This window comes from Vigna umbellata, chromosome 4 (assembly GCF_029865625.1).
Source record: "Vigna umbellata cultivar VRB3 chromosome 4, Vumbellata_1.0, whole genome shotgun sequence".
NCBI lineage: Eukaryota > Viridiplantae > Streptophyta > Magnoliopsida > Fabales > Fabaceae > Vigna > Vigna umbellata.
The window spans coordinates 49201834-49221834 of NC_142168.1; the positions used below are offsets into that span (position 1 = coordinate 49201834).

At 33.8% G+C, this 20001-nt stretch overlaps 1 protein-coding gene across 1 annotated transcript; it reads left to right on the plus strand.

The window, feature by feature from the left end:
* The first annotated feature begins 360 nt into the window (after positions 1-360).
* Positions 361-2579, plus strand: LOC124841682 (NAC domain-containing protein 87-like). Its single transcript, XM_047317997.2, has 3 exons — positions 361-814; positions 940-1220; positions 1532-2579. Exons 1-3 carry the CDS (start codon positions 625-627, stop codon positions 2264-2266), a joined length of 1206 nt encoding a protein of 401 aa, XP_047173953.2. The 5' UTR covers positions 361-624; the 3' UTR covers positions 2267-2579.
* The last annotated feature ends 17422 nt before the right edge of the window (positions 2580-20001 follow it).

Below are 20001 nucleotides of genomic sequence, written 5' to 3' on the forward strand. Positions count from 1 at the left end.
TCGAAAACGTATCCAAGTAAAAAAAAGAGTAGAGAGTTTTTATTCTTACATAATTTCTTATCACTTTTTTACACATAGAATAACCTAAAAAGGAATGCAAAATATAAAATCACATGAATGACCTGACAAGGAAAAATAAAATAAAGTTGTTAAAATATATGCAATAGGTGAAAAAAAAAAAGAGAAATAGGACATACGAATCAAATACACAAAGTTGAAAAAAAAAATAGAAAAAGATAAAGCAATATTTATGGGCTTGTTGAATAAGTGCCTTCTACACTACGGATCTCACAGCGTGTGTAAGTGTGAGCTGTGTTTAGACGCTCCTCTATTTAAGCACACCATCTTTTCTTCTTTTTACTTTCTTCTTCTCATCACATCTACCTAGCTATGCCTATTTCCTTCTCTTTCTTCCTCTTTCTCTGAACTTTCTTTCCCTTCTTCTTCTCTTTTTCATCTAACATAACATATAAGAATCACACATACTACATATATCTATATATATACATATACATACACATAACTGAAGCCATCAAGCAGTGTATACACACATATATATCTGCTTCTTGAAGAACAAGTTAGATAGTTTGTTGTTGTTGTTGTTGCTTAAGGCTTTTGATTTTGATGATGGAAGAACCTGTTGTGGTTAGCAAAGGAGACGAGCCTTTGGATTTGCCTCCAGGTTTCAGGTTCCACCCCACAGATGAAGAGATCATCACATGTTACCTCACAGAGAAAGTGCTGGATAGAGCCTTCAGTGCAACTGCTATTGGAGAAGCTGATTTGAACAAGTGTGAGCCTTGGGACTTGCCCAGTGAGTTACCTTGTTTTTTTTCTTGTTAATTATGATTTTGACCTTTGTTTTTGATTCTGACGATGATGTTGGCAACATCTTTCATTGTCGTTTTCATTGATCTGAATTGGGTATTGGGTGTGTAGAGAAAGCAAAGATGGGGGAGAAAGATTGGTACTTCTTCTGCCAAAGGGATAGGAAGTATCCAACAGGGTTGAGAACCAATAGAGCAACACAATCTGGGTATTGGAAGGCCACTGGGAAGGACAAAGAGATTTTCAAAGGGAAGAACAATCTTGTGGGGATGAAGAAGACCCTTGTGTTCTATAGAGGAAGAGCCCCAAAGGGAGAGAAAACAAATTGGGTTATGCACGAATTCAGATTGGAAGGAAAATTCGCATGTTACAACCTTCCCAAGGCTGCAAAGGTATAATTCTTTCTCTCTCTTTCCTTTTTCATACATGCCATTTTTTCTCTCTGGATTTTGATGATGGAAAAGGTTCAGATTGTTTAATGATCATGGATTTTCTTTCTCACACAAGTATCCCTGGCTTTTAAATTTCAATCATCACTTTTTAGAAAAGTGCCTTTTTCTGTTGTTTTGAGAGTTTTCTTTCTGAGGTGGTCCTCTGAGAGTGTACCTTTTGCTTTATATAGTTCAATTGTTGAGATTCTTGCAGCTACATATACTTACTTTTTTCGTTTTTTTTTTCTTTGGGGGTGTTGCTTCTGTTCCAGGATGAATGGGTTGTGTGCAAGGTTTTCCACAAGAGCAACACTGATGTTAACAAAAGGGTACTCCCAATTAACCCTGGCATTGGCCTTCTGAGAATGAACTCAGTAGGAGAAGATCTATTTGATTTCTCTTCACTTCCACCTCTTGTGGATCCTCTCTTTGATCAACCCTCACACAAAAAACACATTGACAATGATTTCAAGGGTACTAGTAATAGTACTAACACTTACACACCTTCATCAGCTTCATCATCAGCAGCGGCTGAACCACCCTATTACCTTCCCAATTTCATCAACAACAATCATCACATGCAGATGAAGATGATGATGATGATGAAGCCTGAAGAACACAGAATCTGTGAGACACCTCTCACCAACGTTAACTATGCCTCCACCTGCCAAGGGAATCTCAACTCTAACAACAACCCAATGGGAATTGGCACAAGCAATCATAACCCCCTTCAAAACACAACCTCACCCTTCAACATGTTCCAAGATTACTATATGCACCAAGGCAACAACAGTTTCCAGCAGTGCAAGAGGGAGCAATTCTCCAACACTGTGGTCAGTGCCTCTCAAGACACGTGCCTCAGTAACGACAGAAACACTGACACTTCCTCGGTGGTGTCAAAGCAAGACAACATGGGAAGGAACAAGGCATTGTACGAGGATCTTGATCAAGCTCCTTCATCAGTTGCTACCCTCTCAGATTTGGATTGCCTCTGGGATGATTACTGAACAAGATCAAATAAAACACATGATCAAGCAAGAAACTAATCAAAGCAAGTTTGTTCATTTATGGTATATATATATTATATATACCATAGTTATCTATTTTCTGATTATATATATACAGAGATATATGTTATATGTTAGACATGGAAAAGGTTCTGGGATACTTATACTGTATAGATTTATGATTGATTAAATAGATTATCCAGGTCTTGTTATAGTTAGGTTTTTATTGAGTAGATCAATTAAGGAGAAGGATTTGATGATGCTCATGTACATTTTTTTCTTTTGTTATAAATTAGTGGGTTTATTTTATTAATTAATTAATGTCTTTATTTGTTTTTCAGTTCCATCATTTGTATTTAATTCTCTTAATTGTAACGAATCTAGTGCAATACTACTTTCAAGTACTTATTAGGAACCATATTTTCATGCCCTTCAATGATCTTCATTTGCGGTACACTTAATATATATTTTATGCTGTGTGGAATATTTCTTTGACATCTCACCAAGAGTGGCGAGAATTAATTCCCAAGGAAATGCATTTGTTTTTTCAACTTTTGAAGTTAAAGGATGTGTTGTGGCTTCCTTGCTAGTGCCTCCCACCAAGGTTTGACTATTGTTACCCTTTAAAGTTAATTTCGAGATGCTTTTGATAATTAAAATAGAAATTTTCATATTAATTATAAATAAATGGACAAATGGGTACTCACAATTATATTTAAATTGCAAGAAATTCTACTTTGGACTATTACTTGAGTTATTAACCATACATAATAATGAGAATTGTTTAATGTCAAGACAGAAACTATGAATGAGTAATGAAGGGTAATTAATCAAGTTGATGAAGCACGTGACTAATTCCCAGAATCCGTGCAGAAGATGCCTCTGATGGTGGAATTTCCAGAATATTTTTAAAGGACAGAAAGACACACTATTATAATTATTTCAAACTGTTTTACTGAAACCAACAACAAAAACATCAACAATGCTAGGTTTCTTGACTGCCGCTTGAATCTTGTGTCTAAAGAAACCTAGTCACCACATGTCTACCTACCCAACACTCCACACTTTGAGTTGTTGTTGTGTTAAATCTATTTTACGACATTTGTTCAAATTATACATGTTTCGTACACATACGAATCATGTACATGCCTTGTGGGTATATACATGCACCTTGCTCAAGCCATCCATCAATGAATGACCATGTACATATATATACGTATATATATATATATATACACTTAATAGAATATTTGAATGTGTACCTAGTATTTTCATTCCCTTGTTTTACCCGTTTGTGTGTAGGTTAGGCACATAATTGAGGCTAAAGTGATAAGATGGGAGGAAGAGAACAAAAGTGGAAACAAAGTGAGTGTGTGAAGAAAGAAAGGGATAAGAGGGAAGGGATTAAACGCAATAGGGTGAAAAGGGGTGTGAGAAAATAAGGGTGATGTGTATATTTATTTATTTATGGTATGAATATAAAAATATATATGTGTGAATAATGGGATATATATGTAGCTAGTAAGGTGGCGAAGGAATGGGTAAGAGCATGCTATCGAATATTGGAAGAAAAGAAAGGGTTGATGATTCTCGTGAGTATGGAGCTTTTGGGGGTTTCATTTGATCAAATGGAAAACATGCTAATGCACATTCCTTTCCATTCAAAGCAAAGCTTTCATTGTGGTTTCATGCTTGAGGAAAACTTAACCATCTTTTTTTTAATATAATATTATAAATATATGGTTGAGACTTCTTCGGCTCCTTTTGTTTTATTGCACTACCACAAATTGCTCTTGGCGTTTTTCTTAATTCCCCTTTCTTTCATGGGAAAAAAGAGTGCAAAAATGGAAAAGGTGTAGAGAGTGAAAGAGAATACCAATAATAATAATAATAAACATAATAACAATGCTTATCTATCTAAAAGGGGTGAGGGAGGGAATAAAAAGAAAGAATGAAAGAAAGAAAAATGGAAAATGGAAGAAGTACACATATTTACATGCTTGTTTCTGAATCAGAAAACCCTGATTTGTTGCATGAAAACAAGGGAGGGTGAAGAATGATGATGTTGGGGTTCACCAACCAATGAGGAGCCTCCATCGAATAATCATCAGTGTCCCAATGAAAACGATGTTGCTAGCTATAACCTCATCATATGTCACTTTTATTTTTCTCCAATATTCCAACTTCATCATTCAACTAGGCTCGTTACGTTTCATGTCGTGTTTACTCTTTTTCTTCTCTTCCTATGATTATTGCTATTATGACCATTATTCTTAATGTTTTCTAATAATTTGTGTTTTTTAAAATTTTGATGAAAAGCTTGATCCCTTTCAAATGTATTCTAGAATATATCACGTTCAGAAAACAACTTTCTTTAGGTGCCTAACCTAATAAGCATATGTGTTTAATTACTTTATTAAAATTTCTTTCTTTCTTTTACAATTTGGATGACATTCTCTGAACAATCAATTTATAGTATTTTAATGCTTTCGATAAATACAAAATCGGGGGGTCCCATACATACTCTCAACATTTAGCAGAAAAAAGTGTTATATATATATATATATATATATATATATATATATATATATATATATAGAAAATTATTGTACAAAATAATGGAACTTTCTCTCTTTCTATATGTATTTATGAAAGGGCCTTGAAAAATATTATTTTGTATAATTAGTTTACAATTGAGGGAGATAAAAGGAAAACAAGAGAGGATTTTTCTTAATATTTTTTTTTTCATATATGTAGATAATTTTTATATAGAAATGAAGAAGAAGAAAAAAAAATACAAAATAGAATGAATTCAGTTTTTATATCTTGCAATTTAAAAGCAGTTTATATATCATATTTCTTTTAACACTATACTAGTTTTCAGTTACTAATAGATACAAAAATGTTAAGGTATTTTTTTTAATCTAAATATAACTCTTAATGCATGTATCACTAAAACTAGACTTTAAAAGCCATATATGAATCCTATACACCAAATTTATAATATTGTTTTTATAGAAATATTTAATATAGTTTTTAATGTAATTATTTAGAAGTACGCAAACTTAAACATCGTAATTTCCGATTAAACGAAGGTGTAAAAATATTTTATATATTATAAACAAGGTGGTCCGAGAAATTATAGATAACAAATTAGAAAATAATTCTTATGGTAGGAAACATATGTAGTTTCAAGGATTTTCTCTATAAAAAAGCAATAAATGAATTTCATGAGAAATTTGATATGGATTTTGAAAGTTACCCAAAATATTGAGAGGAAAAGAGTCATAAAATGCAAAATATTTTGCCGATGAAAAAAAAAATGCAATAGTGCAGTAGTTGTATATTCACTCCTAATACTAAAATGTATATCTTCACTTTTATTTATATATATATATATATATATATATATATATATATATATATATATATATATATATATATATATATATATATATATATTAAAAATCATTTTAGTCACCAACGAAATCAATTAGGGTAAAATTGGTCACAAACACCCTTAACTACCGAATTTGACATAAAAATTAGATAGTGATGAAAATTTTAGTCGCAAAATAGTTAATCATTGATTTTAAAATTGATTGCTAAATAACCACAGCCGAAATTGTAGTTATTAATCGGTCACTAAAAATTTGGTCACCTTGAAATATTGGAGACCAATTTAGCATCAAACTTCTAATCTATAATAAGAACAAATTTTAATTTAATAAAATTATTTTCAATCATTAATTCAGTCGCAAATATATAAGGTTTAATTCAACTAAAATAGTATTAGTGGATAAACTACTGACTAAATTGGTGGCTAAATCAACCCACTTATATTAAATTTTCTACTTCCTTATAAATGTTGCATATTTAATTATACTAAATAACAATAAGCTCGATATAGTAAAAAGTATATAACATGATCCAACATAAAACTAAAATGAAATTAGTTCTAAATACATATGCAAGTTTTTCATCATATAATTAAATCAAATTAATTTTCATGTTGACTACCATCACTAGAACGTCTATTACATCATCTCTATTGGTAGGAGGATCAAAAGAGTTTAACATAATATTCTTCAACTAAATGTGCTATAAAATAAGATTTGTATGCTATTCTTATCGGTGTATGCATTCTTTCTATTGCTCTTGATCTTGCATCAACTAGGCTATCTTTTCTTCAAATGTCTCTTCCTTATGATGACATACCTCTTGCTAAAGGACCCACAACTAGAGCTATGACTAGAAGGATACTAGAATATTATGCCTCTTCTGAGCATGAGACCCAACTTGAAGTTCACATGAGATAGGGAGGATGTGAAGACCTAGCCTATGACTCTATATTTGTAAATATTAGAATATGTTTAATTTTGAGCCTTGTACTCTAGTATAGGGTTTTTCTTTGGGCCATATAATTGGGCCTTGATGGGCATTGGGTCTAATAGGTAACTTTGGGCCTAAAAGGAGATAGGCTTGGAATTTGGGCTTGGTAGTGAGACACATAAAATTAGGGTTTGTTACCCTAGTATGTACAAACTTAGAGACCAGGCTAGGTTAGAGTTGTCCTTTGTGCGCCTCATGAGCATGAGAGGTGTGACTTGCTTGGTGGCGAGTCACACTTGTTGTATTCTCTCTTTTGGCTCCAAAATTCAGCTTTTCTAGACTCAAATTTTCCCTTTCTTTTTTGGAGACACTAGTTTTCCTTTGTTCCTATAAATAAAGGAGTCTAGACCTTGTAAATTCATTCATGAGTGTGGTAAAGTTATTTTATTGAGATGACTCTAGACTTTACTTTTGTAAATCATCTTAGGCTAGAGTTCCTTCTTAGGTTTTCTCTAGAGTTGGTCTCACCTCTCTTGAGAGACCTTCTACTCACCACAACCAAATCGCTTATCCTCTCTTTACTCCTTGCTTTCGCACCACACTCCTTCCAAGCTCCATTCAAGTCATACGCATAGGAATTTGCTTGAAAATGGACTCACCTTGTGGTATCTATAACCATGGTTGGACATTATTCAAGAGATAAGTACATCTTCTTCATTATTTCTTCAAAGCTATGGGTTGACGCTATGGATGATTGTCACATCTTATTAGGAGACCATGATAATATGACAAAAGAACCATGCATAATGGTTTTACCAATGAGATTACCTTCACTCACAAGGAGAAGAAATTTGTATTTCATTCTTTCTCACTATCTCAAGTGGTAGAGAATCAAGTCCAAATGATAAATAACATGAATGAAGAAAAATAAACAAGTCAAAGTCAAAACCAAAGTCTAGTAAGTAAAGATAAATCTAAGGTGGGGAAGCTTGGTGTTCCTTCCCCGAAGGTCATTCAACATGAGAACATTTTGACAAAAATATATTTAAAAAGAGTTCTTAATGTTGAACAACCTTCATACCTCATTTTATGTAAAGAAACACTCACAATGCATTGCCACTTCTCGTGAGCTTAAGAGTCTACCTCAAACATTGAAAATCTTTTGAAAGAATTTAGTGATGTATTTCCTAAGGAAGGAATTATTGGGCTTCCTCCTCTTAGGGAAATAGAACACCGAATTGACTTAGTACCTGAGGCTAGTCTTCCCAATAGATCAACCTATAAGACAAACCCAAGAAACCAAGGATATAGAATGTTAAGTCTAAGAGTTCTAGGAGAAGGGTTGGATTAAAAAATGTCTTAGCCCTTGTGTTGTGCCAGTTTTGTTAGTCCCCAAAAAGGCTGACAAGTGGAGAATGTGTTCTGATTGTAGAGTAATAAATAACATAACCATTAAGTATAAACATCCATTTCTTGGCTAGATGACATGCTTGATGAGTTGCATGGGTCCCTTATGTTTTCTAAAATTGATCTAAAGAGTGGTTATCAACAAATAAGAAATAAAAGAGGGTGATGAGTAGACATCTGATTTTAAGACCAAATTTGGACATATGAGTGGTTGATGATGTCTTTTGGGATCATTAATGCATTTATCACATTCACGAGACTTATGAATAATGTCTCTATGGATTGTATATGTAGGAATATCATTTGTTAGGAAAAGTTGTTTTTAATCAAGAATCGTTTAGCAAAGAAGCATCTTATAACGTCTTAAATCGAGAGCTGAAGTAATCCTTTCTAGACTAAACTGAATTGAATGAATTAGAAAGACATAAACACCGTCTAAGAACAAATGCCTCTCATTGAAAATTTCGATAAACTCTATGGGCAAATAAGCTAACTTCTTATGGAAAACAAAAGTTTATCCTTATATAACACCAAGACTAAAATAAATATGTTCATACAATGTTATATCAAGAAAAACATTCTATAGAAGATATCATCTGATAAGTGACCACCAAAGCTCTTTAAGCCTTGAGAAAACATCTTATATTCTTATCATCTGAGGAATACACATTTTGCTCACCAAATGATGCATCAATTAGTGAAATGAAAAAAATGTATTGAACACGCTACATTGCTTAATGTTCATTAATGTTTAAAATATTTAATGCGTGTACGAAAAAGTACTTCAATACTTATGTACTCTGTCTCTTAATATTCGTGTAAATCAATAAAGTAGAAATATATGACCATAATCACGTCAAAGAAGAAAAACACGTTGTGAGAGAAGAATAATATTATGGAAATGTTTCCTTAAAGTCATTTGCTTTGTCACATCGTACAAGTTCAAATTTTTCTTAAGGAAAAGTTCTTGGTCAATTTCTTAGTCCAACGGTCTTCTTACTAGAGAAGGTGTCTATGTTAAGACAAGATCTTCTATAAGACTGAACTGTCTAAATGCTTTCATATGTTTTGAGGTTTAACAAAAAAAAATTAATATTATACCTGATGGTAATCAATTAACTCTCAATATATTAAGAAAGGTAAAGGTGTCAAGACTGTTTTTGGAAAGCACTTTTAAAGTCTCAATTAATATTCCAAAAACTTGTGATAGAAAACAACTTGCTAAAAGCACTTGCTGAATAAAGCAAAATCTTAAAACGTTTACATAGGCTAAACAATTCACTTCATCCAACGATGAAGCCTTCAATCAACATCTTGGTATCTTAGTGAAGCTTAAATGATAAATCCTACCTGAATAGTAAAAAACGTAAAAAACATTTTGTTGTTATGAACATACACTAAATGCCATTAAATGTTCTACGTTTAAAATGACAAAAGTGATAAGAGAAAATACATATTTGTTGTATGCATATTTATTCTACTTTCTACAAAATACCTATTACATGAATCCACCTGCTCCATCCTATACAAATAAGAAGTGAACGTTAGGAACAAAGAAGAGATTCACAGAATGTTCTCTCCATCAAAAGTGGTGCCATATAAATAGTACTACCTAGTTTTGTCAAAGTACTGAAAAAACAAGCCTGCTTTGACAAGTTGTCTTTAACCAATGGATGCTTCATACGACAAGATTGAGAATACTCAAGAATCGAGGCCAAAAGGTTTTCCAATAACACTATTCAACCCCCTCCCTACCCTTCTAGTGTTTTTCAAGTACTTCAGTTGGCAGTAGAACTAAACTCGCAGGGTTAGTTCTTAACACGACTCAAGGAAACGATCTTGAGACATGAAAAATAGAGGTTATGCTTTCAATTGAATTCCTCTATTAAAAAAAAAGAAGTTTGATTATTGGAAACAATGAATGATCACATTCTTTGAATCATGTCATATTAACGTGTGGGACGTCGTAGAAAAAGGAAACTATATACCCATTGATGAAGAAGTAAAGTCGCTCTCAAGTAGCAAATGGACAGATGAGAAGAAACAACGATATCTATTAAATTCAAAAGCTCACAATTCTCTAATGTGTGCTCTATCTTAAGAAGAATACCGAAAAGTTCACGCCTACCAAGGAGCAAAAGAAATGTGGGATACCTTGGTCATTACGTACGAGGGTTCCAATGAGGCTAAAAGAAACAAGAGTAGTCAACTAACCAGACAGTGCGAGTTATTCACCATACTGGAAAACGAAAATATCTAGAGCATGTTCAGTAGATTTCAAACAATCGTCAACAAGCTCAAATCCCTAGAGAAGTCTTACGAAAACTTCAACCATATTAACAAAATCATGCGGAGTGTATCGTCCCAAATTTCAGGGTGTCACGGGTTATTCAAAAACCGGTAAAATTCAAAACATTATCATAGCGCGAAAACGTATTTTTTTTAAGACCTTAACATTTAAACGACATAACTTATTCAAAACATAATATTTTCGAAGCACTTGTCCAATGAAATAATGAACGAAATAAAATAACTTCAATTATATTATCTTAAAGTTCAAATGTAATAACTTTAAATAAAAATCCTAAGTCTGTCCCATGTCATCTCTCGAATCTACCATGTCTTAGTATCATATGCAACATCATTTGTTCACGTATAACACATTATACAATCATTGTTGATAACAGCATTCACAACACACAAACACAAACACCTATGGGGTAAACTAATGATAAATCAATCATATTAATTATAAGATATAAACACATGGAATATATCAATCATAAACCACCCCATATCCAACAGTAATAACAAGATTCATAATCCTCTAACATAACAACTTAATCATAATGAATTACTCAATTCTCAATCCTTAAACTTCAATCCTCGATCCTTGACCCTTGAACCTTGATGTCATCACTAACTCTCACGCATAGACCCTCCACTAGTGCAAAATTGGGATACTAACGTGACTAATACACTGCGGTTTGTGGAAAACCGAAGCATATGCAAATGCGGTGGCACTTTTGCAATTTTAGCGAACTTATAGGCCTCGGTTCAAGGGGAACCGAGGCATAACAGTTCTATTACCTCGGTTAAATAACCACCCGAGGCGTATAACCTTTCAAATTTGACTCAACTCTGACCTTTCATATCACACCTTTTTGGAAACAGAGTTACTACCTCAGTTATCAGAAAGAATCGAGGCACATAACGCAAAAAAAGCATAAAGTGAAACCTTTAGGCATCGGTCTCCACCACTTTGCTCTCTACCACTTGCGCGTTTCTTCTGCACTTTGCTCTCCACCACCACTGCTCGCGCCTCCCTCTTTGTGTCTCCACCGCCACGTTCATCGCGCCTTCGTCACCGTGGTCGCCCCTCCTCTGTTGCGCCCCGTCACCACTGCTCGCGTTCTTCACCACTGCTCGCGGTGAAGGTAGTGCCTTGGGGTTTCGGTGTTTTTGATGATGGCGCTCCTACTGACCCCGACGGTGGCCATGGAGATCTCGCCCACCCACTAGTCGTCGTTGTCAAAGACGTCAACTTACTGGCAGGGCGTGAAGGAGGAAGGAACGAGTAGAGGAGATAGAGGAGTTGTGATTCTCTACGGCGAGATTGGGCGACGAGTTTCCTACTGCAGCAGCACCATCTCTAAGGTCGCCACAAGGGACTCCGGCGTTATCACCGCCCGCACCGGTTTGAGGGTTTTTTGGATTTCTGTTCTACAAGTTTCGATCACCAGTTGTTTGGTTAAAGGGCTCAAAGAACCGGATCTCAGCTCAAAGATTTCTCTGTTCTCTCTTCTACGCCTATGACCTCAAGGTTTGGATTTCGGGTACCCTTGCCTACCAACAAACATTCTTGGACGGGTTCTAGAATTTGTGTGATTATGCTTCTTAGGTTGGAGTATTCTACAATTGTTAACTCACCCAATACAAATTTTTATTTTTGTTTGATCTCACTTTTGTTTTGTCATTTCTGTTATTTTATTACAGATTAATAGGGAAATGATGACTTTGATAAAATCATGAGGAAAGAAGCCTGAAGAAGAAAACCTTGACGAGTCAAATGAAAATTACGAAAATGATGATAATGATGAAAGTATGGATGATGCAGCAGAGGTTTTAAAACCTTCTGATTCTGGGGATAAGGTCCTGGAGGAAATTAAGGACAATGATCTGAATCAGCAACATAAGCGAAGGAAGGAGTGAAGGATGACTGCTAGTTATTTTGGTCCTTTGCATTTTGGATTTTTATTTTGTTGTAAGGGTTATTGTTGTACTTTTTTGTTGCCACCATAAGTTGCTAGTTATGAACTCGGTCTGCGTTTTTCTTGAATTTTATCTTGTCTGTTTCGTGAGGTTTATGTGATATAAAATTTGTATTTCCTGTTACCCATATCTTATTATTATGCATTTTTGTTAAATGTTTTATAAACTGTGTTAGACAAGTTTCAATTTGATGTTGATTTCCTGAGTAAAATTAAAAAAATGCCACGGTTCAACTTTAAATTGGGGCATAAGACCCCCCTCTGCTGTCTGGTAAAGAACTCAGTTGCATTTGAACCGAGGCAAAAGCATACACTTTTTTGCCTCGGTTCAGACCCGAGGCAAAAAATGATAGACTTTTCACCTTGTCTGTATATGTCTCGGTTGGAGAAGCGGTGCAAATAGGTAAAATTAACCGTTGTCGTTTCCCTTTACTGCACTAGTGCTCGATCTATCCATTCATTAGCGCCTAAGCTAACTGCTTACTATAACCATTATAGTAATACCGCTATCAACATAGCATTGCCTGAAGCATCTCAAATAACATGATCATCATAGATACACCACAATCATGACTATCCCAATCATGAACTAGGCCATGAGCATCATCGTACTATAACACAATAGTTGAAAGGATCAATCACACTGTTGTACCACCTCATTGACTATAGCCGCTCCTTCAGCCCAATATGTGGCTTCCTCATACAGATACACTCGAGTAGTCCTTCAATCCGTCTAAGGAACATGTAACCCTGCCACACAAGGAAACGAAGACACCATCACCCCCATACAAGGTAGGTTCAATACCCAAACAACCCTTCCTATGCACATAAGGTAAAGGAAGCACCTATGCACAAATAGAACCAATATTTACAAAGGTCATCAAGTAGACTTATCCTCCATTGTCATGCTCATCAACCACATACTCAAGTACACCCTAACACTCACTCATGCTCCAATCTAATTGATAACTCTCCAAATTTGCAATCTTTTCTATGTCTAGAAGTCCTTGTTAGTGTATTTTAGTTTTTAATTGGGTATAATTAGGCTAGTTTTAGGATTTTTCTTTAAATCTTTAGATTTGTAAAATTTTAGTTAAAAATAGGTTTTTAGGTATATTTTGTAGAGTTTTTAAATAATTAGAAAATTTATATTTTTTAGAAAATCTTTTGGTAAAAATTCTTTTCTTTGATTTTATTTTCTTTCTTTAATTTTGATTTGTTTTTTTTTGCTTTGTTGAATTGGTGCAGATTGGGCCCTTGCAATGCTGGTGCTGCAGATGAAATTAAATTGAGAAGAGTTGGGCCGCTGCACTACTACCACGCTGAATTGGACTACTACTGGACAAGCTGGATCTTGGTTTTTTCTATTGGGCAGTTACCATAAAGTGGGCTGATGCACTTTAACTGAAGCATGGATGGGCTTAAGTGAAACGCAGCGTACTGGAGTCTTGGCAACAGTTGCCTTAGGGGTCTCCTACCCTCATTCTCATTTGCAAAGCACACTCGAGCAAGTCATTTGGCAGAAAAGATAGTCCTTGAGTTAGGGCTTGGAGAAAAGGGGGAAATAAAGAAGAGAGCAAGGGAGGAAGAAGCTTGGCTTGTGCTCATGTGCCACTTACCCAAAGAGAAGGAAGCCAACTCAGTGCACGTGTGGAGGAGATCGAACCGGCGAGAGAGGTTGAAGATGATCGGATGGTGGAAAAGCAAATTGAGAAGAGCAAACATGAGTTGTCTGATGGGAAGCATGAAGCGTCAAAGGTTCCCCATCCCTTTTTCCCCCTTTCTCTTTCTCTGTTCTGGTTCAAACCCTATATAAATGGGCTTCTCCACCATGTAAACAGACTTTACACACTTTTTCAGATACAGTTTCACGCTCTGTAGATTAGGGTGTTTTTACGCTTTCTATAGAGTGGGTTTTTGTTCTCCTTACTTTTGGAGCGCACACTCACGGTGGTGACAGCCCGTGGTGGCTTCAATTGTGCGTTTTGTTCGATACCTTTTCTTGTACTCTGTGTTTCTTGTTAATAATACGTTCTTTCTTGGTGTTTCTATTTATCGAGTGTTATATGATTCTGTTATTTTGATTTTTGTATGTTCTTGTGTGATTATGTTTCTTGTTTTTCATTGAAAATGATTTGGATTTTGTATCTCTACAATTCTATGGTTCCTTTGGGAATTATATGACTCCATAGTGAGCATGCATTTTCGAGATGTCTTCTCGAGTCAGAGATGAGTCCAATGCATAAAGATTGATTCAAATTTGTGTTTCTTTTATCAGATTTAAATTTGCATTCATTGAGAATGAGTAGAAATTACCACTGTAAGTTCTGAAATATGAACTATAAGACCCTGTGATGGGCTTACTTTAGTCAGAATGTGTTTTTGAGTGTAACTGAAACTTTATCCTCAATCATTTGCACATTTAAATTTTGTTTGTGAATTTTAGATTGATGAATAGGAAAATGAACATTGGTTAGACAAATTAGTGGAAAAAGTCAACTACGGTTCTGCAAAATGACCTAGAATACCCTGTATTGGGATTCAACTTCGCAGGATGTCTTCCTAAGAACTCTAAGCAATCTTTTATTCACTTCAATGTGCATTTCACCTATGACTTCAATTCTGCTTTTGAGATTGTTATATTGCTTTTGATTAGTGAGGATTTAGGTATTTTTTCTTCATAGTTTAGTTTTCTGTTATTTGGAAATGTTATAAATTTAGGATTTATTTTCCTTTAGTTTCTGTTTGAGAATGTTCAATTGTGAATGATAATAATGATGTTGATAGTGTAGGTTATTGTTTTTTACACGTGCTTAGACTAGAGTTGGTTCTGATTCATGAGTTTCTTCCCTGATTCTTTGCTTTTGATCATTAGTTCTAGGTGTTTCTTGTTGACTTTTCTTTACTTTAGATTGTACATCTGTGTTTGCAACATTTAAGTTCAGTTACTTCATACATGAGCATATTCATTTGGCTTTTAGGATTTGTTTAGCTTTTAATTTCCAATTTGAGTTGCTTGTTTACAGTTTTAGTTTTAGGTTATTTTAGTTGCATGTAATTCTCATATTAGTTTAATTTATGTTTCTGTTTTAGGTAGTTTAGAGTTCTATTCTCAATTCTTTTCTTTTATTCCAAATTATAATTTATTTCTTTATTTTTCTTTTAAACAGATTTGATTTCTTTACTATTTTCTTTTTAAATTTCTTCATTTAATTTCTTGCCCCACCTTGCAGTAGTTAATAGTTAGTAAATAATACAAGATTTAATTCTACACTTTGAGCTTAATTGTATCGAGTCCAAGAATTGATACCTAGGTTGTCCTTATATTTCATTAATGGGGAAATCTAGCTTGTTCTGATTTTAGGCGACAAAAATCAGTTTAACACTCAACTACAAGTCAAAACTGACCTTAATCATAACCATTAATCTCATTCTATGATTATCATCATAATCCATAGCTCCTCAAGCTTGGTCCATGTCCATTCTTCATCAAAACGCACTATTTTTAGTAAAAATACTCTAGGATAATCGATTATCATAAGTGATAATCGATATTATCATAACTGATAATCGATTATTCCTTAAACATACACATATACAAAAATTACCCTATGATAATCGATTATCACTTAAGATAATTGATTATTTCAGTGATTCTACATAACAACTCGCCAGAATTCATGCACATGAAGTGATAATCGATTATCATCTCAGATAATCGATTATTCTCGAAAGACAACTCACAACCAATGCATAAATAATCGATTATAACTAATGATAATTGATTATTGTTGAATCGAAACACATCTTGGAAAAATTCAAGTTTACAAACACACATGCAACAACTCTAAATCACGAGGAAACTCCCTCAAAACCTCATGCATGCATTCAAGCCTCACATACCCTTATGAACAAACTATAATACATATATTACATCACCTGAATTATCCAAAACCCATCATTATGCAAATTATAACTAAAACAAACCCTATATTTTGCATATGAGTATCATACCATCATTATAATATATATTTGCATGATAAAACCCTCAATTATCATAACTTTGTTCCCCCTTAGCATCAAACTCTATTATGTAATAACCCAACAAAATCATACATACATTCATAGGGAAAACCCAACACAACCTTGATATAATCCTATAACCATGCATAACATATTCTCATACATCCACATGCATCAAAACTACATTATCTTTCAAGATAATCAAAAGCAAACCCTATTCATCATACAAACAAATAAGAAAACAAACAATGATAAGCTTCCCCATACCTTGGCCAATACTAGGGTTTTATCTAACTTCAAGAACACCACAAATTCGCCCTTGCACCAAGGTTTTTTTGTAGCTCTTCCTCTCTTCTCCTAGAAAACATCTTTTCTCCCCCTTTTCTCTCAATTTCGTTTTTAGATATAAACGACAATGTGTAGACCCTAATTTCCCCTTCTCCTTTTTATCTTCTTTTATTCTATCTCTATCTTCTTGGCTTTAATAAAGTCTTTCACTTTATCTCTAAAACCCAGCAAGATTTTTTCTCATATTTTATCTCAACTACTTTTTAAAATATATCAACAACTATCTCTTCCAAAAGGATTGACCTAATCTTTTAATTTCAGATTTTAATTTTTATTCTTTTACTTTCTACACCCCCTAACTTAATTTATGCACCATTTAATGAAGGTAAAAAGACTATTTTGCCCCTAGGCCAAAAATACACTTAAAATCTATGTTTATCCTAAACTCTTTTCGTTTCTAGAATTGAACACATACCTATTCAATCATAATCACCCTTCTATCAACATGCCAACACAAAACATTGGTACTATCACACACACACAATCACCAAAATAACAACATATTAATCATGTGTTCTACTTAATAAAAAAATATTAAAAAATAGACATAGAAATTATAATCATAAAAAGAAACACCTAAGCAATACACACCAATTACCAAACAATAATACTCAAGTCTCATAAGCACTTTATTCCCTAACTACTACAATTTCCTCGAGTCTTACATTTACCCCTCCTCGAAAGAATTTTTGTCCCCGAAAATTGATCTACTTACCAAAATGATAGGAATACTCCTTCTTCATAACCTCTTGTAATTCCTATGTCATTTTGTGAGTAGCTTCATCCTATAGTACTTTCACTATGCGAATGTCTTTCCCTCACAACTTCTTAGTTTTGCACATTTAACACTCATATTGATCCTGCTTCAATGGTTAGGTCTTCTTTAACTTGAATGTCATCCACTTCTAGCACATGACTTGGATCTGGCACATACTTCCTCAATTGAGACACATGAAAAACATTGTGCAAGTTTCCCACCCAAGGTGGTAGTGTTATTTCATAGGCTACTGGACCAATCCTATTAAGCACTTGATATGGTCCAATAAACTTTGGTGGCAACTTCCTTAACTTAATATCCCTCCCAACTCCTGTGGTTGGTGTCACTCGCATAAACACGTGATCTCCAACTTCAAACTTAAAAGGTCTTCTCCTTTGGTCCACATAAGACTTTTGCCTACTCTGTGTTCCTTTCATTATTTCCTGAATCATCCTCACCTCGTCAGTAGATTTTTGTAACAACTCAACCAATATCCTAGGCACTTAGCGCTGAAGTGTGTGCTGCCACTTGGAGGCCACATTTTTTGTGTGATTCAACATGGGTATTCTTTTGATAGACATTACAAAAGAATAACTAAACAATCAAGCTATAAACACTTATGTTAGAACAACGTCTTACATGTCAAGGGTTTTGCGACTCATGAGAATCATCAATCTCTATCAAAGGTTGTCAAATATCAACGTCATAAAAGATTTCCAGAAACACTATTCCACCTCACTTCTAGTGTTTCTCGTTACTTCAGTCATCCCTTGTTGGTACGTAGAAAATTGAGTCAAGTTTGACCATGTTGGGTTTGGCTTGATTTGGGCGATAATGGGCCTGCATTGAGTTGGGTTCATGTCAAACTAACTAGTGCCCATCCCACGTCATTTAAACTTAAGTAAGAGTATGTCCACATTCAATCAAGTTGGGCTAGGCCTATATACGGATAAGTGTAGTTTGGATGGGCCAAAGACCAAGGTCAAGATGACTTTGATTATGTATAGGTCGAGTCGGGCCTAGGTGGGACCATGATCGTTTTGGCCTAGTTGGACCAAGTAATTTAGGTATGTCTTGGACTAAGACATTATGGCCATATCAAGTTGAGTTGGGTCGATCTCATGCCATGATGAGTTGAGTCAACCTAGTCACTCGTTTATTCGCATTTTGTTGGGGTTGGATCAAGACTAATTGAGATTAGGTTAGACCAAACTTAGATTGAGTTGAGTTAGGTGAGGAGTCAAGCTCAAGTGAGATTAAGGAAAATTGAGTTAGCATAGACTAAATCAAATTGAACTTACGTTCGATTGAGAAATTAGACTTACATCGAGTCAAAACTATGTTAAGTTGAATTGATTTGGTATCATTTCAAGTTAATTAGGCCAATCCCAAATTATATTTTATTTAATTGACAAAGTAAATTTAACCAAATTTAATTTAGTTTATATTGAATTAAAATATTTAAATTAATTTAATCTAATTAAAATGAATATGAATTTTAAATATAATCTATTTTATGAAATATGGATTGGATATAGTGAATTTGAAAGAAAAAACCATTTCAAGATGAGCCTAATCCTATAACTTTATGTGATCCTCATCTAGTGTGGTTTTGCGACTTCTTTTCTTCTTAACATGTGAAGTTTTGAGTGACTAAGTTCTCCAAACTTTTGTCTAAGGCATGTAGAAATTTTAGAGAGGGAGAGAGTGAGAGAGTGATAGGAACAAGTGTAAAAACATTGAATGAATAGTTAGACTTGGAGTTTGCTGCAAGTTCTTCGTGAAAAGTTAAAGGGAAGAAGAGTTACTTTGTTGTATCCTCGTATATTTCTTCTTTCATAATGAAATTCTACTTCTTTAGACTTGTGTTGCATTGACTCAATCATGCAAATGTTTGAATCAACTTTATTTTAGAAAAATATGGATTTAAATGTAAAAAATCTCATCGAGTTATTTAAATTTTTTGTCTTATAAAATTTTAAATTGATTTTTTTTTCAAATTAATTGTGAATTTAAATTTAATTTCAATTTAATTATTTATATTAGATTTTTAAAATGAAATATATATTTTACTTACATTTCAAAACTCAATTCTTAAAAAATATATTATTTATTATTATTAAGAAGTTTTATGCGCTCAAGTTAAATTAAATTAAATGAATAAGTTTGATCTTAATTCTACATAAATTTTTACTATGTACCAAAATCTAGTTTAGTTTTGATAGTGTTGTCAAAATGGGTTGTAACCCGCAAGCCAACTCAGTTCATTATGGGTTTGAGCCGAGTTGGGTTTGAACCGAGTTGGGTTTGAGCCGAGTTGGGTGTGAAAATAATATAATTTTTTTATGAGTGTTAGTTTTCAACCTGGCTCGCTTAAAACCTAACTCTCTCGGATTGAACCTGTGGTGAGCCGAGTTGGAGCCAATCCACCTAACTTAATTTAATTATTTGTTAGTTTATGTTTCAATATTATTAGTTAGCATTTTTTTTATTATATTGTAGATGGGATAAAAAAAAGTGTTTAGAAAAATATTACAAATTTATCTATTCAAGACTTTAATATTATAAATGGACAAATCATACAAAAATTATCAATA